Source organism: Oncorhynchus nerka, unplaced genomic scaffold (assembly GCF_034236695.1).
Source record: "Oncorhynchus nerka isolate Pitt River unplaced genomic scaffold, Oner_Uvic_2.0 unplaced_scaffold_1171, whole genome shotgun sequence".
Taxonomy (NCBI): Eukaryota; Metazoa; Chordata; class Actinopteri; order Salmoniformes; family Salmonidae; genus Oncorhynchus; species Oncorhynchus nerka.
In genome coordinates, this window is record NW_027040171.1 from 121,780 (window position 1) to 143,556 (window position 21,777).

At 46.9% G+C, this 21,777-nt stretch overlaps 1 protein-coding gene and 1 pseudogene across 1 annotated transcript; one reads left to right on the forward strand and one right to left on the reverse strand.

Moving 5' to 3' along the window:
- Nucleotides 1-1,229: 1,229 nt before the first annotated feature.
- Nucleotides 1,230-14,197, reverse strand: LOC135569863 (fumarate hydratase, mitochondrial-like). The gene is made up of 4 exons (XM_065016069.1): nucleotides 14,109-14,197; nucleotides 8,069-8,196; nucleotides 4,553-4,706; nucleotides 1,230-1,444 (listed from the first exon to the last, which is right to left on the reverse strand). The coding sequence occupies exons 1-4, from the start codon at nucleotides 14,113-14,115 to the stop codon at nucleotides 1,302-1,304; spliced, it is 432 nt and encodes a 143-aa protein (XP_064872141.1). The 5' UTR covers nucleotides 14,116-14,197; the 3' UTR covers nucleotides 1,230-1,301.
- A 3,261-nt stretch (nucleotides 14,198-17,458) lies between these two features.
- The window catches only part of LOC135569862 (fumarate hydratase, mitochondrial-like), an 18,272-nt pseudogene continuing 13,953 nt past the window's right edge, over nucleotides 17,459-21,777 (forward strand).

Here is a 21,777-nt window from a genome sequence, read left to right on the forward strand (position 1 = left end):
GATCAGGCCTGTCTGTTCCTGCACTGAGGAATGGAACATCTAATTCATAGATCAGGCCTGTCTGTTCCTGCACTGAGGAAGGGAACATCTCATTCATAGATCAGGCCTGTCTGTTCCTGCACTGAGGAATGGAACATCTAATTCATAGATCAGGCCTGTCTGTTCCTGCACTGAGGAAGGGAACATCTCATTTATAGATCAGGCCTGTCTGTTCCTGCACTGAGGAAGGGAACATCTCATTCATAGATCAGGCCTGTCTGTTCCTGCACTGAGGAAGGGAACATCTCATTTATAGATCAGGCCTGTCTGTTCCTGCACTGAGGAATGGAACATCTAATTCATAGATCAGGCCTGTCTGTTCCTGCACTGAGGAAGGGACCATCTCATTTATAAATCAGGCCTGTCTGTTCCTGCACTGAGGAAGGGAACATCTCATGTATAGATCAGGCCTGTCTGTTCCTGCACTGAGGAAGGGAACATCTCATTTATAGATCAGGCCTGTCTGTTCCTGCACTGAGGAAGGGAACATCTCATTTATAGATCAGGCCTGTCTGTTCCTGCACTGAGGAAGGGAACATCTCATTTATAGATCAGGCCTGTCTGTTCCTGCACTGAGGAATGGAACATCTCATTTATAGATCAGGCCTGTCTGTTCCTGCACTGAGGAAGGGAACAGCTTTGGCTCATTCATTTCCCTCCTCTCCCCTGAAACTATTCCCCAAGTCGTTGCTGTAAATGAGAATGTGTCAACTGACCTGGTAAAATAAGGTTTAAATAATATACAACAATGTGTTCTCAGTCAACTGACCTGGTAAAATAAGGTTTAAATAATATACAACAATGTGTTCTCAGTCAACTGACCTGGTAAAATAAGGTTTAAATAAAATACAACAATGTGTTCTCAGTCAACTGACCTGGTAAAATAAGGTTGAAATAAAATACAACAATGTGTTCTCAGTCAACTGACCTGGTAAAATAAGGTTGAAATAAAATACAACAATGTGTTCTCAGTCAACTGACCTGGTAAAATAAGGTTTAAATAAAATACAACAATGTGTTCTCAGTCAACTGACCTGGTAAAATAAGGTTTAAATAAAATACAACAATGTGTTCTCAGTCAACTGACCTGGTAAAATAAGGTTTAAATAAAATACAACAATGTGTTCTCAGTCAACTGACCTGGTAAAATAAGGTTTAAATAAAATACAACAATGTGTTCCACCCAAAAACATGTTTTAAATGTTTTATTTGTACAAAGACAAGACATTTATAACCATAGACATTCTGCAGCGTGTTGTGTTCTACTTGGGTCCCAGCATCTCGTGTGGCTTGACCCACGCGTCAAACTCTTCTGCTGTCAGGTATCCTAGCTTGATAGCAGTTTCCTTGAGATTTCCTCCCTCTTTGTGAGCCGTCTTGGCAATCTTAGCAGCTTTGTCATAACCTGTTGAGAAGATGGAGACGGGATGAATTCAGACGTGAAAATACTGTAGCATCGTTAAGACTGAGATTGATGACAAACCATTGACCTTCTACTTCCTCAACGTCTAAACACTGTGTTCTCTGAGGCTCAGGTCTTCAATTAAGGAACCAATAGCAGACCCTCGAAGACAATATACAGTGGGGTAAAAAAGTATTTAGTCAGCCACTAATTGTGCAAGTTCTCCCACTTAAAGATGAGAGAGAGGCCTGTAATTTTCATCACAGGTACACTTCAACTATGACAGACAAAATGAAAAGAAAAAAAATCCAGAAAATCACATTGTAGGATTTTTAATGAATTTATTTGGAAATTATGGTGGAAAATAAGTATTGTATGTGGTTGTGACAGTTGGCGGTCCCAACAGAGAACTCCTGGGTTCTGTAATGTCCCAACCGAGAACTCCTGGGTTCTGTAACGTCCCAACCGAGAACTCCTGGGTTCTGTAATGTCCCAACCAGAGAACTCCTGGGTTCTGTAATGTCCCAACAGAGAACTCCTGGGTTCTGTAATGTCCCAACCAGAGAACTCCTGGGTTCTGTAATGTCCCAACCGAGAACTCCTGGGTTCTGTAACGTCCCAACAGAGAACTCCTGGGTTCTCTAACGTCCCAACCGAGAACTCCTGGGTTCTGTAATGTCCCAACCGAGAACTCCTGGGTTCTGTAATGTCCCAACCGAGAACTCCTGGGTTCTGTAATGTCCCTATTCAATACGTAGTGCAAACCACACTAAGCCACCAGACAGAGGGTGGACTCCCTACACACTAAGCCACCAGACAGAGTGGACTCCCTACACACTAAGCCACCAGACAGAGTGGACTCCCTACACACTAAGCCACCAGACAGAAGGGTGGACTCCCTACACACTAAGCCACCAGACAGAGGGTGGACTCCCTACACACTAAGCCACCAGACAGAGGGTGGACTCCCTACACACTAAGCCACCAGACAGAGGGTGGACTCCCTACACACTAAGCCACCAGACAGAGGGTGGACTCCCTACACACTAAGCCACCAGACAGAGGGTGGACTCCCTACACACTAAGCCACCAGACAGAGGGTGGACTCCCTACACACTAAGCCACCAGACAGAGGGTGGACTCCCTAAGCCACCAGACAGAGGGTGGAAGCCACCAGACAGAGGGTGGACTCCTACACACTAAGCCACCAGACAGAGAGTGGACTGCCTACACACTAAGCCACCAGACAGAGTGGACTCCCTACACACTAAGCCACCAGACAGAGGGTGGACTCTCTACACACTAAGCCACCAGACAGAGGGTGGACTCTCTACACACTAAGCCACCAGACAGGATGGACTCCCTACACACTAAGCCACCAGACAGAGAGTGGACTCCCTACACACTAAGCCACCAGACAGAGGGTGGACTCCCTACACACTGAGCCACCAGACAGAGTAGACTCCCTACACACTAAGCCACCAGACAGAGGGTGGACTCCCTACACACTAAGCCACCAGACAGAGGGTGGACTCCCTACACACTAAGCCACCAGACAGAGTGGACTCCCTACACACTAAGCCACCAGACAGAGAGTGGACTCCCTACACACTAAGCCACCAGACAGAGGGTGGACTCCCTACACACTAAGCCACCAGACAGAGTGGACTCCCTACACACTAAGCCACCAGACAGAGTGGACTCCCTACACACTAAGCCACCAGACAGAGTGGACTCCCTACACACTAAGCCACCAGACAGAGTGGACTCCCTACACACTAAGCCACCAGACAGAGTGGACTCCCTACACACTAAGCCATCAGACAGAGTGGACTCCCTACACACTAAGCCACCAGACAGAGGGTGGACTCCCTACACACTAAGCCACCAGACAGAGGGTGGACTCCCTACACACTAAGCCACCAGACAGAGTGGACTCCCTACACACTAAGCCACCAGACAGAGGGTGGACTCCCTACACACTAAGCCACCAGACAGAGTGGACTGTCTCAGTAGGACTCCATCTACTGCAGTAGACAGACTCACTGTGCTGTAGAGCAAAACATCTCATTGACAATACTCACATTACAGTCTGGTGAATCTCAGCACTGTTGAAACGTGGGACTGTGAGTTACTGCCCTCTAGTGGTTACAAGCGAAAGACCGATGGATAACCTGTTGATTTCTCCTGCAGTTGTATTCTGAACAGTAAATCAAATCAAATGTATTTATAAAGCCCCTTTTACATCAGCTGATATCTCAAAGTGCTGAACAAAAACCCCAAACAGCAAGCAATGCAGGTGTAGAAGCACAGTGGCTAGGAAAAACTCCCTAGAAAGGCCAAAACCTAGGAAGAAACCTAGAGAGGAACCAGGCTATGAGGGGTGGTCAGTCCTCTTCTGGCTGTACCGGGTGGAGATTATAAACCTAGAGAGGAACCGGGCTATTATAAGTCCTCTTCTGGCTGTAGTGGAGAGGAACCGGGCTATGTGGGGTGGCCAGTCCTCTACTGACTGTGCCGGGTGGAGATTAGAAACCTAGAGAGGAACCGGGCTATGTGGGGTGGCCAGTCCTCTACTGACTGTGCCGGGTGGAGATTAGAAACCTAGAGAGGAACCAGGCTATGAGGGGTGGCCAGTCCTCTTCTGGCTGTGCCGGGTGGAGATTAGAAACCTAGAGAGGAACCAGGCTATGAGGGGTGGCCAGTCCTCTTCTGGCTGTGCCGGGTGGAGATTAGAAACCTAGAGAGGAACCAGGCTATGAGGGGTGGCCAGTCCTCTTCTGGCTGTGCCGGGTGGAGATTAGAAACCTAGAGAGGAACCAGGCTATGAGGGGTGGCCAGTCCTCTTCTGGCTGTGCCGAGTGGAGATTATAACAGAACATGGCCAAGATGTTCAAATGTTCATAAATGACCAGCAGGGTCAAATAATAATAATCACAGTGGTTGTAGAGGGTGCAACAGGTCAGCACCTCAGGAGTAAATGTCAGTTGGCTTTTCATAGCCGATCATTCAGAGTATCTCTACCGCTCCTGCTGTCTCTAGAGAGCAGGTATCTAGATCTCGTTCATGACTTTCGGTCCCCTGCTGCACGTACGGGACTACGACACGTACCTATGTGTGGGTTGAGGGCGGTGACCAGCATCAAGGACTCGTTCATGAGTTTGTTGATCCTGTCGATGTTCGCTTCAATGCCCACCACACAGTTATCAGTGAAGGAGACCGAGGCATCGCCCAGCAGCCTGGCTGAGTTCAACACGTTCTTAATCTGGGAGGAGGAAGAGAGGAGGAGGAGGAGGAGTTACATTATGACCGAGGCATCGCCCAGCAGCCTGGCTGAGTTAAACACGTTCTTAATCTGGGAGGAGGAAGAGAGGAGGAGGAGGAGGAGGAGTTACATTATGACCGAGGCATCGCCCAGCAGCCTGGCTGAGTTCAACACGTTCTTAATCTGGGAGGAGGAGGAGGAGGAGGAGTTACATTATGACCGAGGCATCGCCCAGCAGCCTGGCTGAGTTCAACACGTTCTTAATCTGGGAGGAGGAGGAGTTACATTATGACTGAGGCATCGCCCAGCAGCCTGGCTGAGTTCAACACGTTCTTAATCTGGGAGGAGGAGGAGGAGGAGTTACATTATGACCGAGGCATCGCCCAGCAGCCTGGCTGAGTTCAACACGTTCTTAATCTGGGAGGAGGAGGAGGAGGAGGAGGAGGAGGAGTTACATTATGACTGAGGCATCCCCCCAGCAGCCTGGCTGAGTTCAACACGTTCTTAATCTGGGAGGAGGAGGAGGAGGAGGAGTTACATTATGACTGAGGCACCCCCCAGCAGCCTGGAGGAGGAGGAGGAGGAGGAGGAGGAGGAGTTACATTATGACTGAGGCACCCCCCAGCAGCCTGGCTGAGGAGGAGGAGGAGGAGGAGGAGTTACATTATGACTGAGGCACCCCCCAGCAGCCTGGAGGAGGAGGAGGAGGAGGAGGAGGAGTTACATTATGACTGAGGTCAACACTTAATCTGGGAGGAGGAGTTACATTATGACTGAGGTCAACACTTAATCTGGGAGGAGGAGAGAGGAGGAGGAGTTACATTATGACTGAGGTCAACACTTAATCTGGGAGGAGGAGAGAGGAGGAGGAGTTACATTATGACTGAGGTCAACACTTAATCTGGGAGGAGGAGAGAGGAGGAGGAGTTACATTATGACTGAGGTCAACACTTAATCTGGGAGGAGGAGAGAGGAGGAGGAGTTACATTATGACTGAGGCATCCCCCAGCAGCCTGGAGGAGGAGGAGGAGGAGGAGGAGGAGTTACATTATGACTGAGGCACCCCCCAGCAGCCTGGCTGAGGTCAACACTGAGGTGTTACATTATGACTGAGGCACCCCCCAGCAGCCTGGAGGAGGAGGAGGAGGAGAGGAGTTAAGGCATCTGCATGATTCCCATCCACAACAGTTGGGAACAGTTTGTGCATACAGTACCAGTACCAGAATGATGAAGGCTACTTATACACAGTACCAGTACCAGAATGATGAAGGCTACTTATACACAGTACCAGTACCAGAATGATGAAGGCTACTTATACACAGTACCAGTACCAGAATGATGAAGGCTACTTATACACAGTACCAGTACCAGAATGATGAAGGCTACTTATACACAGTACCAGTACCAGAATGACGAAGGCTACTTATACACAGTACCAGTACCAGAATGACGAAGGCTACTTATACACAGTACCAGTACCAGAATGACGAAGGCTACTTATACACAGTACCAGTACCAGAATGATGAAGGCTACTTATACACAGTACCAGTACCAGAATGATGAAGGCTACTTATACACAGTACCAGTACCAGAATGAAGGCTACTTATACACAGTACCAGTACCAGAATGACGAAGGCTACTTATACACAGTACCAGTACCAGAATGACGAAGGCTACTTATACACAGTACCAGTACCAGAATGACGAAGGCTACTTATACACAGTACCAGTACCAGAATGATGAAGGCTACTTATACACAGTACCAGTACCAGAATGATGAAGGCTACTTATACACAGTACCAGTACCAGAATGATGAAGGCTACTTATACACAGTACCAGTACCAGAATGATGAAGGCTACTTATACACAGTACCAGTACCAGAATGATGAAGGCTACTTATACACAGTACCAGTACCAGAATGATGAAGGCTACTTATACACAGTACCAGTACCAGAATGATGAAGGCTACTTATACACAGTACCAGTCAAATGTTTGGACACACCGACTCATTCCAGGATTTTCTTTCTTTATATTTCCTATTTTCTACATTGTAGAATAATAGTGAAGACATCAAAACTATGAAATAACACATATGAAATCATGTAGTAAACCAAACGAAGTAGCCACCCTTTAGGCAAAGCTGACAGCTTAGCAAAGCGTCGATGGCCAGTGGTCACGCTGGAGAAGAAGTGTTCTCTTCACGGATGAATCTCCGTTTCAACTGTACCGGGCAGATGGCAGACAGCCCTGTCGATGAGAATGGGGACGTGCTCGGTGCTCCTTTTCCTGTAGTCCACAATCATCTCTTTAGTCGTGGTTATGTTGAGGGATAGGTTCTTACGGTGAAACTGGCCTATTAGCATTGTCTCAGTCCACGGTGAAACTGGCCTATTAGCATTGTCTCAGTCCACGGTGAAACTGGCCTATTAGCATTGTCTCAGTCCACGGTGAAACTGGCCTATTAGCACGGTCTTAGTCCACGGTGAAACTGGCCTATTAGCATTGTCTCAGTCCACGGTGAAACTGGCCTATTAGCATTGTCTTAGTCCACGGTGAAACTGGCCTATTAGCATTGTCTTAGTCCAGTGAAACTGGCCTATTAGCATCGTCTCAGTCCACGGTGAAACTGGCCTATTAGCATCGTCTCAGTCCACGGTGAAACTGGCCTATTAGCATAGTCTCAGTCCACGGTGAAACTGGCCTATTAGCATTGAAACTGGCCTATTAGCATTGTCTCAGTCCACGGTGAAACTGGCCTATTAGCATTGTCTTAGTCCAGTGAAACTGGCCTATTAGCAGTGTCTTAGTCCACGGTGAAACTGGCCTATTAGCATCGTCTTAGTCCACGGTGAAACTGGCCTATTAGCATCGTCTTAGTCCACGGTGAAACTGGCCTATTAGCATTGTCTTAGTCCACAGTGAAAGTGGCCTATTAGCATCGTCTTAGTCCACGGTGAAACTGGCCTATTAGCATTGTCTTAGTCCACAGTGAAAGTGGCCTATTAGCATTGTCTTAGTCCACGGTGAATGTGGCCTATTAACATTGTCTCAGTCCACGGTGAAAGTGGCCTATTAGCATTGTCTTAGTCCACGGTGAAACTGGCCTATTAGCATTGTCTCAGTCCACGGTGAAACTGGCCTATTAGCACTCTCAGTCCACGGTAATATCAGTTCTTACCATCATTGGCTTGAAGACGTTGAAACTGGCCTATTAGCACTGTCTCAGTCCACGGTGATATCAGTTCTTACCATCATTGGCTTGAAGACGTTGAAACTGGCCTATTATCATTGTCTCAGTCCACGGTGAAACTGGCCTATTAGCATCGTCTCAGTCCACGGTAATATCAGTTCTTACCATCATTGGCTTGAAGACGTTAAGCTCAAAGTGTCCGTTGCTGCCTCCGATGGTCACAGCCACGTTGTTTCCCATCACCTGGGCTGCTACCATGGTCATGGCCTCACACTGGGTGGGGTTAACTTTCCCTGGAAGATAGACATTCACACAGTTAAAACCCTGTGGGTCAAACCCATATTAGTGTCAAACACACATTGGTTAAAACACCATGGTTAAAACTCATAGTGGTTAAGACCCCACAGTCGACGACCCCTTTCAGCTCTTTCCCCCCAAACAAACAGTTGTTGTTTTTTTACTGTTACAAACTGTTCTACTTGTGCAAATAAACTAAACCCAGTCCAAGGTAGGGCTGTAACGTTACGCGAGCCCCAATCACAACCTGCTGACATCCTACAACAACACCGCTGAACAGAGGTCCACAACACGACTTCTGAGAGGAGGGTAAAACACTGGACGGCACCACTTTCAAGGCTCTCCTAAATGTCAAGGCCTTTAGTAGAAACTGTTCTGCAATCAGTCCTTACCCTTTGTCAACATGTCAGTCATGTCAGCCTTTGTCAACATGTTATTGTGCTGCAGTCTGAGGCAGGTTTCTGGGTAGCTAAGGCAGTCTGGCCTAAAGACAGGTTGTGGGTAGCTAGAGAGGTAGTCTGACTAAAGACAGGTTGTGGGTAGCTAGAGAGGCTGTCTGAATAAAGGCAGGTTGTGGGTAGTTAGAGAGGCTGTCTGAATAAAGACAGGTTGTGGGTAGCTAGAGAGGTAGTCTGAATAAAGGCAGGTAGTTAGAGAGGTGTCTGAATAAGGCAGGTTGTGGGTAGCTAGAGAGGTAGTCTGAATAAAGGCAGGTTGTGGGTAGCTGTCTGAATAAAAAGGCAGGTTGTCTGAGAGGCTGTCTGAATAAAGGCAGGTTGTGGGTAGTTAGAGAGGCTGTCTGTTGAAACTAGGTAGGTATCTGAATAAAGACAGGTTGTGGGTAGCTAGAGAGGCTGTCTGAATAAAGGCAGGTTGTGGGTAGCTAGAGAGGCTGTCTGAATAAAGGCAGGTTGTGGGTAGTTAGAGGCTGTCTGAATAAAGGCAGGTTGTGGGTAGTTAGAGAGGCTGTCTGACTAAAGGCAGGTTGTGGGTAGCTAGAGAGGTATCTGAATAAAGACAGGTTGTGGGTAGCTAGAGAGGCTGTCTGAATAAAGGCAGGTTGTGGGTAGTTAGAGAGGCTGTCTGAATAAAGGCAGGTTGTGGGTAGCTAGAGAGGCTGTCTGACTAAAGGCAGGTTGTGGGTAGCTAGAGAGGTAGTCTGAATAAAGACAGGTTGTGGGTAGCTAGAGAGGTATCTGAATAAAGACAGGTTGTGGGTAGCTAGAGAGGCTGTCTGAATAAAGGCAGGTTGTGGGTAGTTAGAGAGGCTGTCTGAATAAAGGCAGGTTGTGGGTAGTTAGAGAGGTAGTCTGAATAAAGACAGGTTGTGGGTAGTTAGAGAGGCTGTCTGAATAAAGACAGGTTGTGGGTAGCTAGAATAAAGGCAGGTTGCTGTAGAGGCTGTCTGACTAAAGACAGGTTGTGGGTAGCTAGAGAGGCTGTCTGACTAAAGGCAGGTTGTGGGTAGTTAGAGAGGCTGTCTGAATAAAGACAGGTTGTGGGTAGCTAGAGAGGCTGTCTGACCAAAGACAGGTTGTGGGTAGCTAGAGAGGCTGTCTGAATAAAGGCAGGTTGTGGGTAGCTAGAGAGGCTGTCTGACTAAAGACAGGTTGTGGGTAGCTAGAGAGGCTGTCTGAATTAAGGCAGGTTGTGGGTAGATAGAGAGGCTGTCTGACCAAAGACAGGTTGTGGGTAGCTAGAGAGGCTGTCTGAATAAAGGCAGGTTGTGGGTAGCTAGAGAGGCTGTCTGACTAAAGACAGGTTGTGGGTAGCTAGAGAGGCTGTCTGAATAAAGGCAGGTTGTGGGTAGCTAGAGAGGCTGTCTGACTAAAGACAGGTTGTGGGTAGCTAGAGAGGCTGTCTGAATTAAGGCAGGTTGTGGGTAGCTAGAGAGGCTGTCTGAATAAAGACAGGTTGTGGGTAGCTAGAGAGGCTGTCTGAATAAAGGCAGGTTGTGGGTAGCTAGAGCGGCTGTCTGAATTAAGGCTGTCTGAGAGGCTGTCTGAAAAGACAGGTTGTCTGAATAAAGGCAGGTTGTGGGTAGCTAGAGAGGCTGTCTGAATAAAGGCAGGTTGTGGGTAGTTAGAGAGGTTGTCTGAATAAAGGCAGGTTGTGGGTAGTTAGAGAGGCTGTCTGAATAAAGGCAGGTTGTGGGTAGCTAGAGGTAGTCTGAATAAAGGCAGGTTGTGGGTAGCTAGAGAGGTAGTCTGAATAAAGGCAGGTTGTGGGTAGCTAGAGAGGCTGTCTGACTAAAGACAGGTTGTGGGTAGCTAGAGAGGCTGTCTGACTAAAGGCAGGTTGTGGGTAGTTAGAGAGGCTGTCTGAATAAAGACAGGTTGTGGGTAGCTAGAGAGGCTGTCTGAATAAAGGCAGGTTGTGGGTAGCTAGAGAGGCTGTCTGAATAAAGGCAGGTTGTGGGTAGCTAGAGAGGCTGTCTGAATAAAGGCAGGTTGTGGGTAGTTAGAGAGGCTGTCTGAATAAAGGCAGGTTGTGGGTAGCTAGAGAGGCTGTCTGAATAAAGGCAGGTTGTGGGTAGCTAGAGAGGTAGTCTGAATAAAGGCAGGTTGTGGGTAGCTAGAGGCTGTCTGACTAAAGGCAGGTTGTGGGTAGCTAGAAAGGCTGTCTGAATAAGGCAGGTTGTGGGTAGCTAGAGAGGCTGTCTGACTAAATATAGGTTGTGGGTAGCTAGAGGCTGTCTGAATAAAGGCAGGTTGTGGGTAGCTAGAGCTGGCAGGTTGTGGGTAGTTAGAGAGGCTGTCTGAATAAAGACAGGTTTTGGGTAGCTAGAGAGGCTGTCTGAATAAAGGCAGGTTGTGGGTAGCTAGAGAGGTAGTCTGACTAAAGGCAGGTTGTGGGTAGCTAGAGAGGCTGTCTGACTAAAGGCAGGTTGTGGGTAGCTAGAGAGGCTGTCTGAATAAAGACAGGTTGTGGGTAGCTAGAGAGGCTGTCTGAATAAAGGCAGGTTGTGGGTAGCTAGAGAGGCTGCCTGAATAAAGGCAGGTTGTGGGTAGCTAGAGAGGCTGTCTGAATAAAGGCAGGTTGTGGGTAGCTAGAAAGGCTGTCTGAATAAAGGCAGGTTGTGGGTAGCTAGAGAGGCTGTCTGAATAAAGGCAGGTTGTGGGTAGCTAGAGAGGTAGTCTGACTAAAGACAGGTTGTGGGTAGCTAGAGAGGCTGTCTGACTAAAGGCAGGTTGTGGGTAGCTAGAGAGGCTGTCTGACTAAAGACAGGTTGTGGGTAGCTAGAGAGGCTGTCTGAATAAAGACAGGTTGTGGGTAGCTAGAGAGGTAGTCTGACTAAAGGCAGGTTGTGGGTAGCTAGAGAGGCTGTCTGACTAAAGGCAGGTTGTGGGTAGCTAGAGAGGCTGTCTGACTAAAGGCAGGTTGTGGGTAGCTAGAGAGGTAGTCTGACTAAAGGCAGGTTGTGGGTAGTTAGAGAGGCTGTCTGACTAAAGGCAGGTTGTGGGTAGTTAGAGAGGCTGTCTGAATAAAGGCAGGTTGTGGGTAGCTAGAGAGGTAGTCTGAATAAAGGCAGGTTGTGGGTAGCTAGAGAGGCTGTCTGAATAAAGGCTAGAGAGGCTGTCTGAATAAAGACAGGTTGTGGGTAGCTAAAGACAGGTTGTAGCTAGAGGGTAGCTAGAGAGAGGCTGTCTGACTAAAGGCAGGTTGTGGGTAGCTAGAGAGGCTGTCTGACTAAAGGCAGGTTGTGGGTAGCTAGAGAGGCTGTCTGACTAAAGGCAGGTTGTGGGTAGCTAGAGAGGTAGTCTGACTAAAGGCAGGTTGTGGGTAGCTAGAGAGGCTGTCTGACTAAAGGCAGGTTGTGGGTAGCTAGAGAGCTGTCTGAATAAAGGCAGGTTGTGACTAAAGGCAGGTTAGAGAGGCTGTCTGGTAAAAGGCTAGAGAGGCTGTCTGAATAAAGGCAGGTTGTGGGTAGCTAGAGAGGTAGTCTGACTAAAGGCAGGTTGTGGGTAGCTAGAGGCTGTCTGACTAAAGGCAGGTTGTGGGTAGCTAGAGAGGCTGTCTGAATAAATGCAGGTTGTATAACATCTCCTGCTGAAGTAGAGGTCAAGTTGGGGTAGTAAAGTAAAGTAGTCTGACTAAAAGGCCTGGACAAAAATAGGCATCTTTTGAAACCTGACCCACCCTAGATGTGGCGTGGATGATTTCTGACAGCTGGGAGTTAGGTGGGGTCATGTAGCTCTGAGTTAGGTGGGGTCATGTAGCTCTGTTCAGACAGCTGGGAGTTAGGTGGGGTCATGTAGCTCTGTTATAACAGCTGGGAGTTAGGTGGGGTCATGTAGCTCTGTTCAGACAGCTGGGAGTTAGGTGGGGTCATGTAGCTCTGTTCAGACAGCTGGGAGTTAGGTGGGGTCATGTAGCTCTGTTCTACATAGCTAATGCCAGACCACTGGGACAAGTGTTCTATGCCATCTATGGCATGTCCAAATACTGTTGACTCTGATCTCTTTCACTCCTTTCCTACTTTAATAATGTTCACATATCCTGTATTACTCATCTTATACATATATACTGTATTCTATTCTACTGTATCTTAGTCTATGCATTACTCATCTCATATGTATATACTGTATTCTATTCTACTGTGTCTTAGTCTATGTATTACTCATCTCATATGTATATACTGTATTCTATTCTACTGTATCTTAGTCTATGTATTACTCATCTCATATGTATATACTGTATTCTATTCTACTGTATCTTAGTCTATGTATTACTCATCTCATATGTATATACTGTATTCTATTCTACTGTATCTTAGTCTATGTATATACTGTATTCTATTCTACTGTATTTTAGTCTATGTATTACTCATCTCATATGTATATACTGTATTCTATTCTACTGTATCTTAGTCTATGTATATACTGTATTCTATTCTACTGTATTTTAGTCTATGTATTACTCATCTCATATGTATATACTGTATTCTATCCTATTCTACTGTATCTTAGTCTATGTATATACTGTATTCTATCCTATTCTACTGTATCTTAGTCTATGTATTACTCATCTCATATGTATATACTGTATTCTATTCTACTGTATCTTAGTCTATGTATATACCTCATTCTCTGTATCTTAGTCTATGCATTACTCATCTCATATGTATATACTGTATCCTATTCTACTGTATCTTAGTCTATGTATTACTGTATTCTATTCTACTGTATCTTAGTCTATGTATTACTGTATTCTATTCTACTGTATCTTAGTCTATGTATATACTGTATTCTATTCTACTGTATCTTAGTCTATGTATATACTGTATTCTATTCTACTGTATCTTAGTCTATGTATATACTGTATTCTATTCTACTGTATCTTAGTCTATGTATTACTCATCTCATATGTATATACTGTATTCTATTCTACTGTATCTTAGTCTATGTATATACTGTATTCTATTCTACTGTATCTTAGTCTATGCATTACTCATCTCATATGTATATACTGTATTCTATTCTACTGTATCTTAGTCTATGTATATACTGTATACTATTCTACTGTATCTTAGTCTATGTATATACTGTATTCTATTCTACTGTATCTTAGTCTATGCATATACTGTATTCTATTCTACTGTATCTTAGTCTATGTATATACTGTATTCTATTCTACTGTATCTTAGTCTATGCCGCTCTGACATTGCTCGTCCATATATGTATATATTCTTAATTCCATTCCTTTACTAAGATGTGTGTACTGGGTAGTTGTTGTGAAATTGTTTGATTATTACTGCACTGTCGGAGCTAGAAAAACAAGCATTTCGCTACACTCGCAATTACATCTGCTAAACACGTGTATGTAACCAATCGAATTTGATTCGACAGTGAACTATATCGTGTTATGCTTGACAACAATGGTGAAAACCAGACTACGGAAAACTCACCAGGCATGATGCTGCTACCAGGCTCGTTCTCGGGCAGACAGAGTTCTCCCAGGCCAGAGCGGGGCCCAGACCCAGACTACGGGAAACTCACCAGGCATGATGCTGCTACCAGGCTCGTTCTCGGGCAGACAGAGTTCTCCCAGGCCAGAGCGGGGCCCGGACCCCAGGAAGCGGATATCATTGGCGATCTTCATCATACTGACGGCCACCGTGTTCAACGCGCCGCTCAGCTCCACCAGAGCATCGTGGGCCGCCAGAGCCTCAAATTTGTTGGGAGCAGTCACGAACGGCAGACCTGGAGACAGGATGTGACATCATGTAGACAGGTCTTGATAAAAACAGAAACAATTCAAGGTTGACAGAGTATATAATGTCTGATTTATGATAACAGCTGGGTGGGTAAACTGTAGCCATTACACCACAATGCAAACCCTTTGACAGAACCAAGTGACTTGGTGTACAGAGAAAACAGGAGAGGACCTAGTGCAGAGCCTTGGGGGACACCAGTAGTGAGACATTATAGAGGACCTAGTGCAGAGCTGTGGGGGACACCAGTAGTGATACATTATAGAGGACCTAGTGCAGAGCCCTGGGGGGACACCAGTAGTGAGATATTAAAGAGGACCTAGTACAGAGCCCAGGGGGACACCAGTAGTGAGACATTATAGAGGACCTAGTGCAGAGCCCTGGGGGACACCAGTAGTGAGACATTATAGAGGACCTAGTGCAGAGCCCTGGGGGACACCAGTAGTGAGACATTAAAGAGGACCTAGTACAGAGCCCAGGGGGACACCAGTAGTGATACATTTATAGCGGACCTAGTGCAGAGCCCTGGGGGACACCAGTAGTGAGAAAACGTGGACCAGACATGACTATGATAACCATTATGAAATGTATGCATGTATGTATGTATGTATGTATGTATGTATGTATGTGTGTATGCATGTATGTATGTATGTATGTATGCATGTATGTATGTATGTATGTATGTATGTATGTATGTGTGTATGTATGTATGTATGTATGTATGTATGTATGTATGTATGTATGTATGTATGTATGTATGTATGTATGTATGTATGTGTGTGTGTATGTATGTATGTATGTATGTATGTATGTATGTATGTATGTATGTATGTATGTATGTATGTATGTATGTATGTATGTATGTATGTATGTATGTATGTATGTATGTGTGTATGTATGTGTGTATGTATGTATAACCTCCTGTACCTGTGAGAGAGGCGACAGTAGCTGCTACTTTTCAGCGGAAGCCGGGACGCGTGTTGAGGCCCGTGAAATACATTTTAAAGTACCTCCTGCTGCCAGCTCATATATTCTGGGCATGGCCGTACTTCACTGGCTCTATACTGTACTTTACCTGCTGCACATACATTTTAACCGAACTCCTGTAAAACCAAGAGAAAACAGGACAGTCATTGGGACAGTTGGTAGAAATACATTTTAAATGGCTCATTAGAACAGTTGGTCCACTGGTAGAAATACATTTTAAATGGCTCATTGGGACAGTTAGTCCACTGGTAGAAATACATTTTAAATGGCTCATTGGGACAGTTGGTCGGCTGGTAGAAATACATTTTAAATGGCTCATTGGGACAGTTAGTCGACTGGTAGAAATACATTTTAAATGACTCATTGGGACAGTTGGTAGAAATACATTTTAAATGGCTCATTAGGACAGTTGGTAGAAATACATTTTAAATGGCTCATTGGGACAGTTAGTCGACTGGTAGAAATACATTTTAAATGACTCATTGGGACAGTTGGTAGAAATACATTTTAAATGGCTCATTGGGACAGTTGGTAGAAATACATTTTAAATGGCTCATTGGGACAGTTGGTAGAAATACATTTTAAATGGCTCATTGGGACAGTTGGTAGAAATACATTTTAAATGGCTCATTGGGACAGTTAGTCGACTGGTAGAAATACATTTTAAATGGCTCATTAGGACAGTTAGTCGACTGGTAGAAATACATTTTAAATGGCTCATTGGGACAGTTAGTCGGCTGGTAGAAATACATTTTAAATGGCTCATTAGGACAGTTAGTCGACTGGTAGAAATACATTTTAAATGGCTCATTGGGACAGTTAGTCGGCTGGTAGAAATACATTTTAAATGGCTCATTAGGACAGTTAGTCGACTGGTAGAAATACATTTTAAATGGCTCATTGGGACAGTTGGTAGAAATACATTTTAAATGGCTCATTAGGACAGTTAGTCGACTGGTAGAAATACATTTTAAATGGCTCATTAGGACAGTTGGTCGGCTGGTAGAAATACATTTTAAATGGCTCATTAGGACAGTTAGTCGACTGGTAGAAATACATTTTAATTGGCTCATTAGGACAGTTGGTAGAAATACATTTTAAATGGCTCATTGGGACAGTTGGTCGGCTGGTAGAAATACATTTTAAATGGCTCATTGGGACAGTTGGTCGGCTGGTAGAAATACATTTTAAATGGCTCATTAGGACAGTTAGTCGACTGGTAGAAATACATTTTAAATTAGGACAGTTAGTCGACTGGTAGAAATACATTTTAAATTAGGACAGTTAGTCGGCTGGTAGAAATACATTTTACATTTACTGTACCTGTCCCAGAGACAACGTCCTGTGTGTGTGTGTGTGTGTGTGTGTGTGTGTGTGTGTGTGTGTGTACTGTACCTGTCCCAGAGACAACGTCCTGTGTGTGTGTGTGTGTGTGTGTGTGTGTGTGTGTGTGTGTACTGCACCTGTCCCAGAGACAACGTCCTGTGTGTGTGTGTGTGTGTGTGTGTGTGTGTGTGTACTGTACCTGTCCCAGAGACAACGTCCTGTGTGTGTGTGTGTACTGTACCTGTCCCAGAGACAACGGCACAGCGTCCTGTGTGTGTGTGTGTGTGTGTGTGTGTGTGTGTGTGTGTACTGTACCTGTCCCAGAGACAACGTCCTGTGTGTGTGTGTGTACTGTACCTGTCCCAGAGACAACGTCCTGTGTGTGTGTGTACTGTACCTGTCCCAGAGACAACGGCACAGCGTCCTGTGTGTGTGTGCGTCCAATCTTGATGATGTCTTTAAACTCCACGGCCTTGGCGTGCAGGGCGTCGTGGAGGTGTTGTAGACCAGGAAGCAGAACCTCGTGGACCTCTTTGGCTGCTGCGATGTGCATGGCTGTGGGGAACGTATCGTTGGAGCTCTGCAAGAGCAGACGAGAGGTCAACTACAGGGTTAGTTAGGGTTAGTTAGGGTTAGTGTGCATGGCTGTGGGGAACGTATCGTTGGAGCTCTGCAAGAGCAGACGAGAGGTCAACTACAGGGTTAGTTAGGGTTAGTTAGGGTTAGTGTGCATGGCTGTGGGGAACGTATCGTTGGAGCTCTGCAAGAGCAGACGAGAGGTCAACTACAGGGTTAGTTAGGGTTAGTGTGCATGGCTGTGGGGGAACGATCGTTGGAGCTCTGCAAGAGCAGACAAGAGGTCAACTACAGGGTTAGTTAGGGTTAGTTAGGGTTAGTGTGCATGGCTGTGGGGAACGTATCGTTGGAGCTCTGCAAGAGCAGACGAGAGGTCAACTACAGGGTTAGTTAGGGTTAGTGTGCATGGCTGTGGGGAACGTATCGTTGGAGCTCTGCAAGAGCAGACGAGAGGTCAACTACAGGGTTAGTTAGGGTTAGTTAGGGTTAGTGTGCATGGCTGTGGGGAACGTATCGTTGGAGCTCTGCAAGAGCAGACGAGAGGTCAACTACAGGGTTAGTTAGGGTTAGTTAGGGTTAGTGTGCATGGCTGTGGGGAACGTATCGTTGGAGCTCTGCAAGAGCAGACGAGAGGTCAACTACAGGGTTAGTTAGGGTTAGTTAGGGTTAGTGTGCATGGCTGTGGGGAACGTATCGTTGGAGCTCTGCAAGAGCAGACGAGAGGTCAACTACAGGGTTAGTTAGGGTTAGTTAGGGTTAGTGTGCATGGCTGTGGGGAACGTATCGTTGGAGCTCTGCAAGAGCAGACGAGAGGTCAACTACAGGGTTAGTTAGGGTTAGTTAGGGTTAGTGTGCATGGCTGTGGGAACATTATCGTTGGGCTCTGCAAGAGCAGACGAGAGGTCAACTACAGGGTTAGTTAGGGTTAGTTAGGGTTAGTGTGCATGGCTGTGGGGAACGTATCGTTGGAGCTCTGCAAAGAGCAGACGATTAGAGGTCAACTGCAAGAGCAGACAAGGGTTAGTTAGGGTTAGTGTGCATGGCTGTGGGTTAGTTGGAGCTCTGCAAGGGCAGACAAGAGGTCAACTACAGGGTTAGTTAGGTTAGTTAGGGTTAGTGTGCATGGCTGTGGGGAACGTATCGTTGGAGCTCTGCAAGAGCAGACAGAGGTCAACTACAGGGGGTTAGTTAGGGTTAGTTAGGGTTAGTGTGCATGGCTGTGGGGAACGATCGTTGGAGCTCTGCAAGACAGACAAGAGGTCAACTACAGGGTTAGTTAGGGTTAGTTAGGGTTAGTGTGCATGGCTGTGGGGAACGTATCGTTGGAGCTCTGCAAGAGCAGACAGGGTCAACTACAGGGTTAGTTAGGGTTAGTTAGGGTTGTGCATGGCTGTGGGGAACGTATCGTTGGAGCTCTGCAAGAGCAGACGAGAGGTCAACTACAGGGTTAGTTAGGGTTAGTTAGGGTTAGTTAGGGTTAGTGTGCATGGCTGTGGGGAACGTATCGTTGGAGCTCTGCAAGAGCAGACGAGAGGTCAACTACAGGGTTAGTTAGGGTTAGTTAGGGTTAGTGTGCATGGCTGTGGGGAACGTATCGTTGGAGCTCTGCAAGAGCAGACGAGAGGTCAACTACAGGGTTAGTTAGGGTTAGTGTGCATGGCTGTGGGGAACGTATCGTTGGAGCTCTGCAAGAGCAGACAAGAGGTCAACTACAGGGTTAGTTAGGGTTAGTGTGCATGGCTGTGGGGAACGTATCGTTGGAGCTCTGCAAGGGCAGACGAGAGGTCAACTACAGGGTTAGTTAGGGTTAGTTAGGGTTAGTGTGCATGGCTGTGGGGAACGTATCGTTGGAGCTCTGCAAGAGCAGACGAGAGGTCAACTACAGGGTTAGTTAGGGTTAGTTAGGGTTAGTGTGCATGGCTGTGGGGAACGTATCGTTGGAGCTCTGCAAGGGCAGACGAGAGGTCAACTACAGGGTTAGTTAGGGTTAGTTAGGGTTAGTGTGCATGGCTGTGGGGAACGTATCGTTGGAGCTCTGCAAGGGCAGACGAGAGGTCAACTACAGGGTTAGTTAGGGTTAGACGAGAGGTCAACTACAGGGTTAGTTAGGGTTAGATGAGAGGTCAACTACAGGGTTAGTTAGGGTTAGTTAGGGTTAGTTAGGGTTAGACCAGAGGTCAACTACAGGGTTAGTTAGGGTTAGTTAGGGTTAGTTAGGGTTAGACGAGAGGTCAACTACAGGGTTAGTTAGGGTTAGTTAGGGTTAGACGAGAGGTCAACTACAGGGTTAGTTAGGGTTAGTTAGGGTTAGTGTGCATGGCTGTGGGGAACGAGAGGTCAACTACAGGGTTAGTTAGGGTTAGTTAGGGTTAGTTAGGGTTAGACGAGAGGTCAACTACAGGGTTAGTTAGGGTTAGTTAGGGTTAGACGAGAGGTCAACTACAGGGTTAGTTAGGGTTAGTTAGGGTTAGTTAGGGTTAGACGAGAGGTCAACTACAGGGTTAGTTAGGGTTAGTTAGGGTTAGTTAGGTACTCTGAAAGTCCCAACTATTTACATTAAATACAGATTAAATAGATATTTAAAAACTCTTTACCTGATCAGATACTAACCCTAACCCTAACCCTAACCCTTAACCCCTAACCCTAACCCTAACCCTAACCCCAAACCCTAACCCTAACCCTAACCCCTAACCCTAACCCCTAACCCTAACCCTAACCCTATAAATACAAATATTTAACTAAATGCTGCAAACGCTAGTCTGTTACCCTCCTGAGGGCAAACGCTAGTCTGTTACCCTCCTGAGGATCTGTTACCTCCTGAGGGCAACGCTACGGTCTGTTACCCTCCTGAGGGCAAACGCTACAGTCTGTTACCCTCCCTCCTGAGGGCAAAAGTCTGTTACCCTCCTGAGGGAACGCTAGTCTGTTACCCTCCTGAGGGCAAACGCTAGTCTGTTACCCTCCTGAGGGCAAACGCCAGTCTGTTACCCTCCTGAGGGCAAACGCTACAGTCTGTTACCCTCCTGAGGGCAAACGCTACAGTCTGTTACCCTCCTGAGGGCAAACGCTACGGTCTGTTACCCTCCTGAGGGCAAACGCTACTGGTCTGTTACCCTCCTGAGGGAGGGTTACCCTCCTGAAACGCTACAGTCTGTTACCCTCCTGAGGGCAAAACGCTACAGTCTGTTACCCTCCTGAGGGCAAACGCTAGTCTGTTACTCCTGAGGGCAAACGCTACAGTCTGTTACCCTCCTGAGGGCAAACGCTACAGTCTGTTACCCTCCTGAGGGGGCAAACGCTACAGTCTGTTACCCTCCTGAGGGCAAACGCTACAGTCTGTTACCCTCCTGAGGGCAAACGCTACAGTCTGTTACCCTCCTGAGGGCAAACGCTACAGTCTGTTACCCTCCTGAGGGCAAACGCTACAGTCTGTTACCCTCCTGAGGGCAAACTGTTACCCTCCTGAGGGCCGTCTGTTACCCTCCTGAGGGCAAACGCTACAGTCTGTTACCCTCCTGAGGGCAAACGTCTGTTACCCTCCTGAGGCAACGCTACAGTCTGTTACCCTCCTGAGGGCAACGCTACAGTCTGTTACCCTCCTGAGGGCAAACTGTTACCTACAGTCTGTTACCCTCCTGAGGGCAAACGCTACAGTCTGTTACCTCCTGAGGGCAAACGCTCTGTTACCCTCCTGAGGGCAAACAGTCTGTTACCTCCTGAGGCAAACACAGTCTGTTACCCTCCTGAGGGCAAACGCTACAGTCTGTTACCCTCCTGAGGGCAAAGTCTGTTACCCTCCTGAGGGCAAACGCTAGTCTGTTACCCTCCTGAGGGCAAAGTCTGTTACCTCCTGAGGGCAAACGCTACAGTCTGTTACCCCCTGAGGGCCTCCTGACCGCTGAGGCAAACGCTACAGTCTGTTACCCTCCTGAGGATCTGTTACCCTCCAAACGCTAGTCTGTTACCCTCCTGAGGGCAAACGCTGGTCCTGTACCCTCCTGAGGGCAAACGCTACAGTCTGTTGACCCTCCGTCTGGGGCAAACGCTACCCCGTCTATTTACCCTCCTGAGGAGCAAGCGCTACATCTGTTTACCAGTCTCCTGAGGGCAAACGCTACAGTCTGTTGCCCTCCTGAGGCAAACGCTACAGTCTATTGTATTGCCCTCCTGGGGCCAAACGCTACAGTCTGTTACCCTCCTGAGGGCAAACGCTACAGTCTGTTACCCTCCTGGGGGGCAAGCGCTACAGTCTGTTGCCTCCTGGGGGGCAAACGCTGCAATCTGTTACCCTCCTGAGGGCCATGCTACAGTCTGTTACCCTCCTGAGGGCAAACGCTGATCTGTTACCCTCCTGAGGGCCATGCTGCAGTCTATTTACCCTCCTGAGGCAAGCGCTTCCTGATCTGTTACCCTCCTGAGGAGCCAAGCGCTACAGTCTGTTACCCTCCTGAGGCACGCAACTGAAATCCAGCGT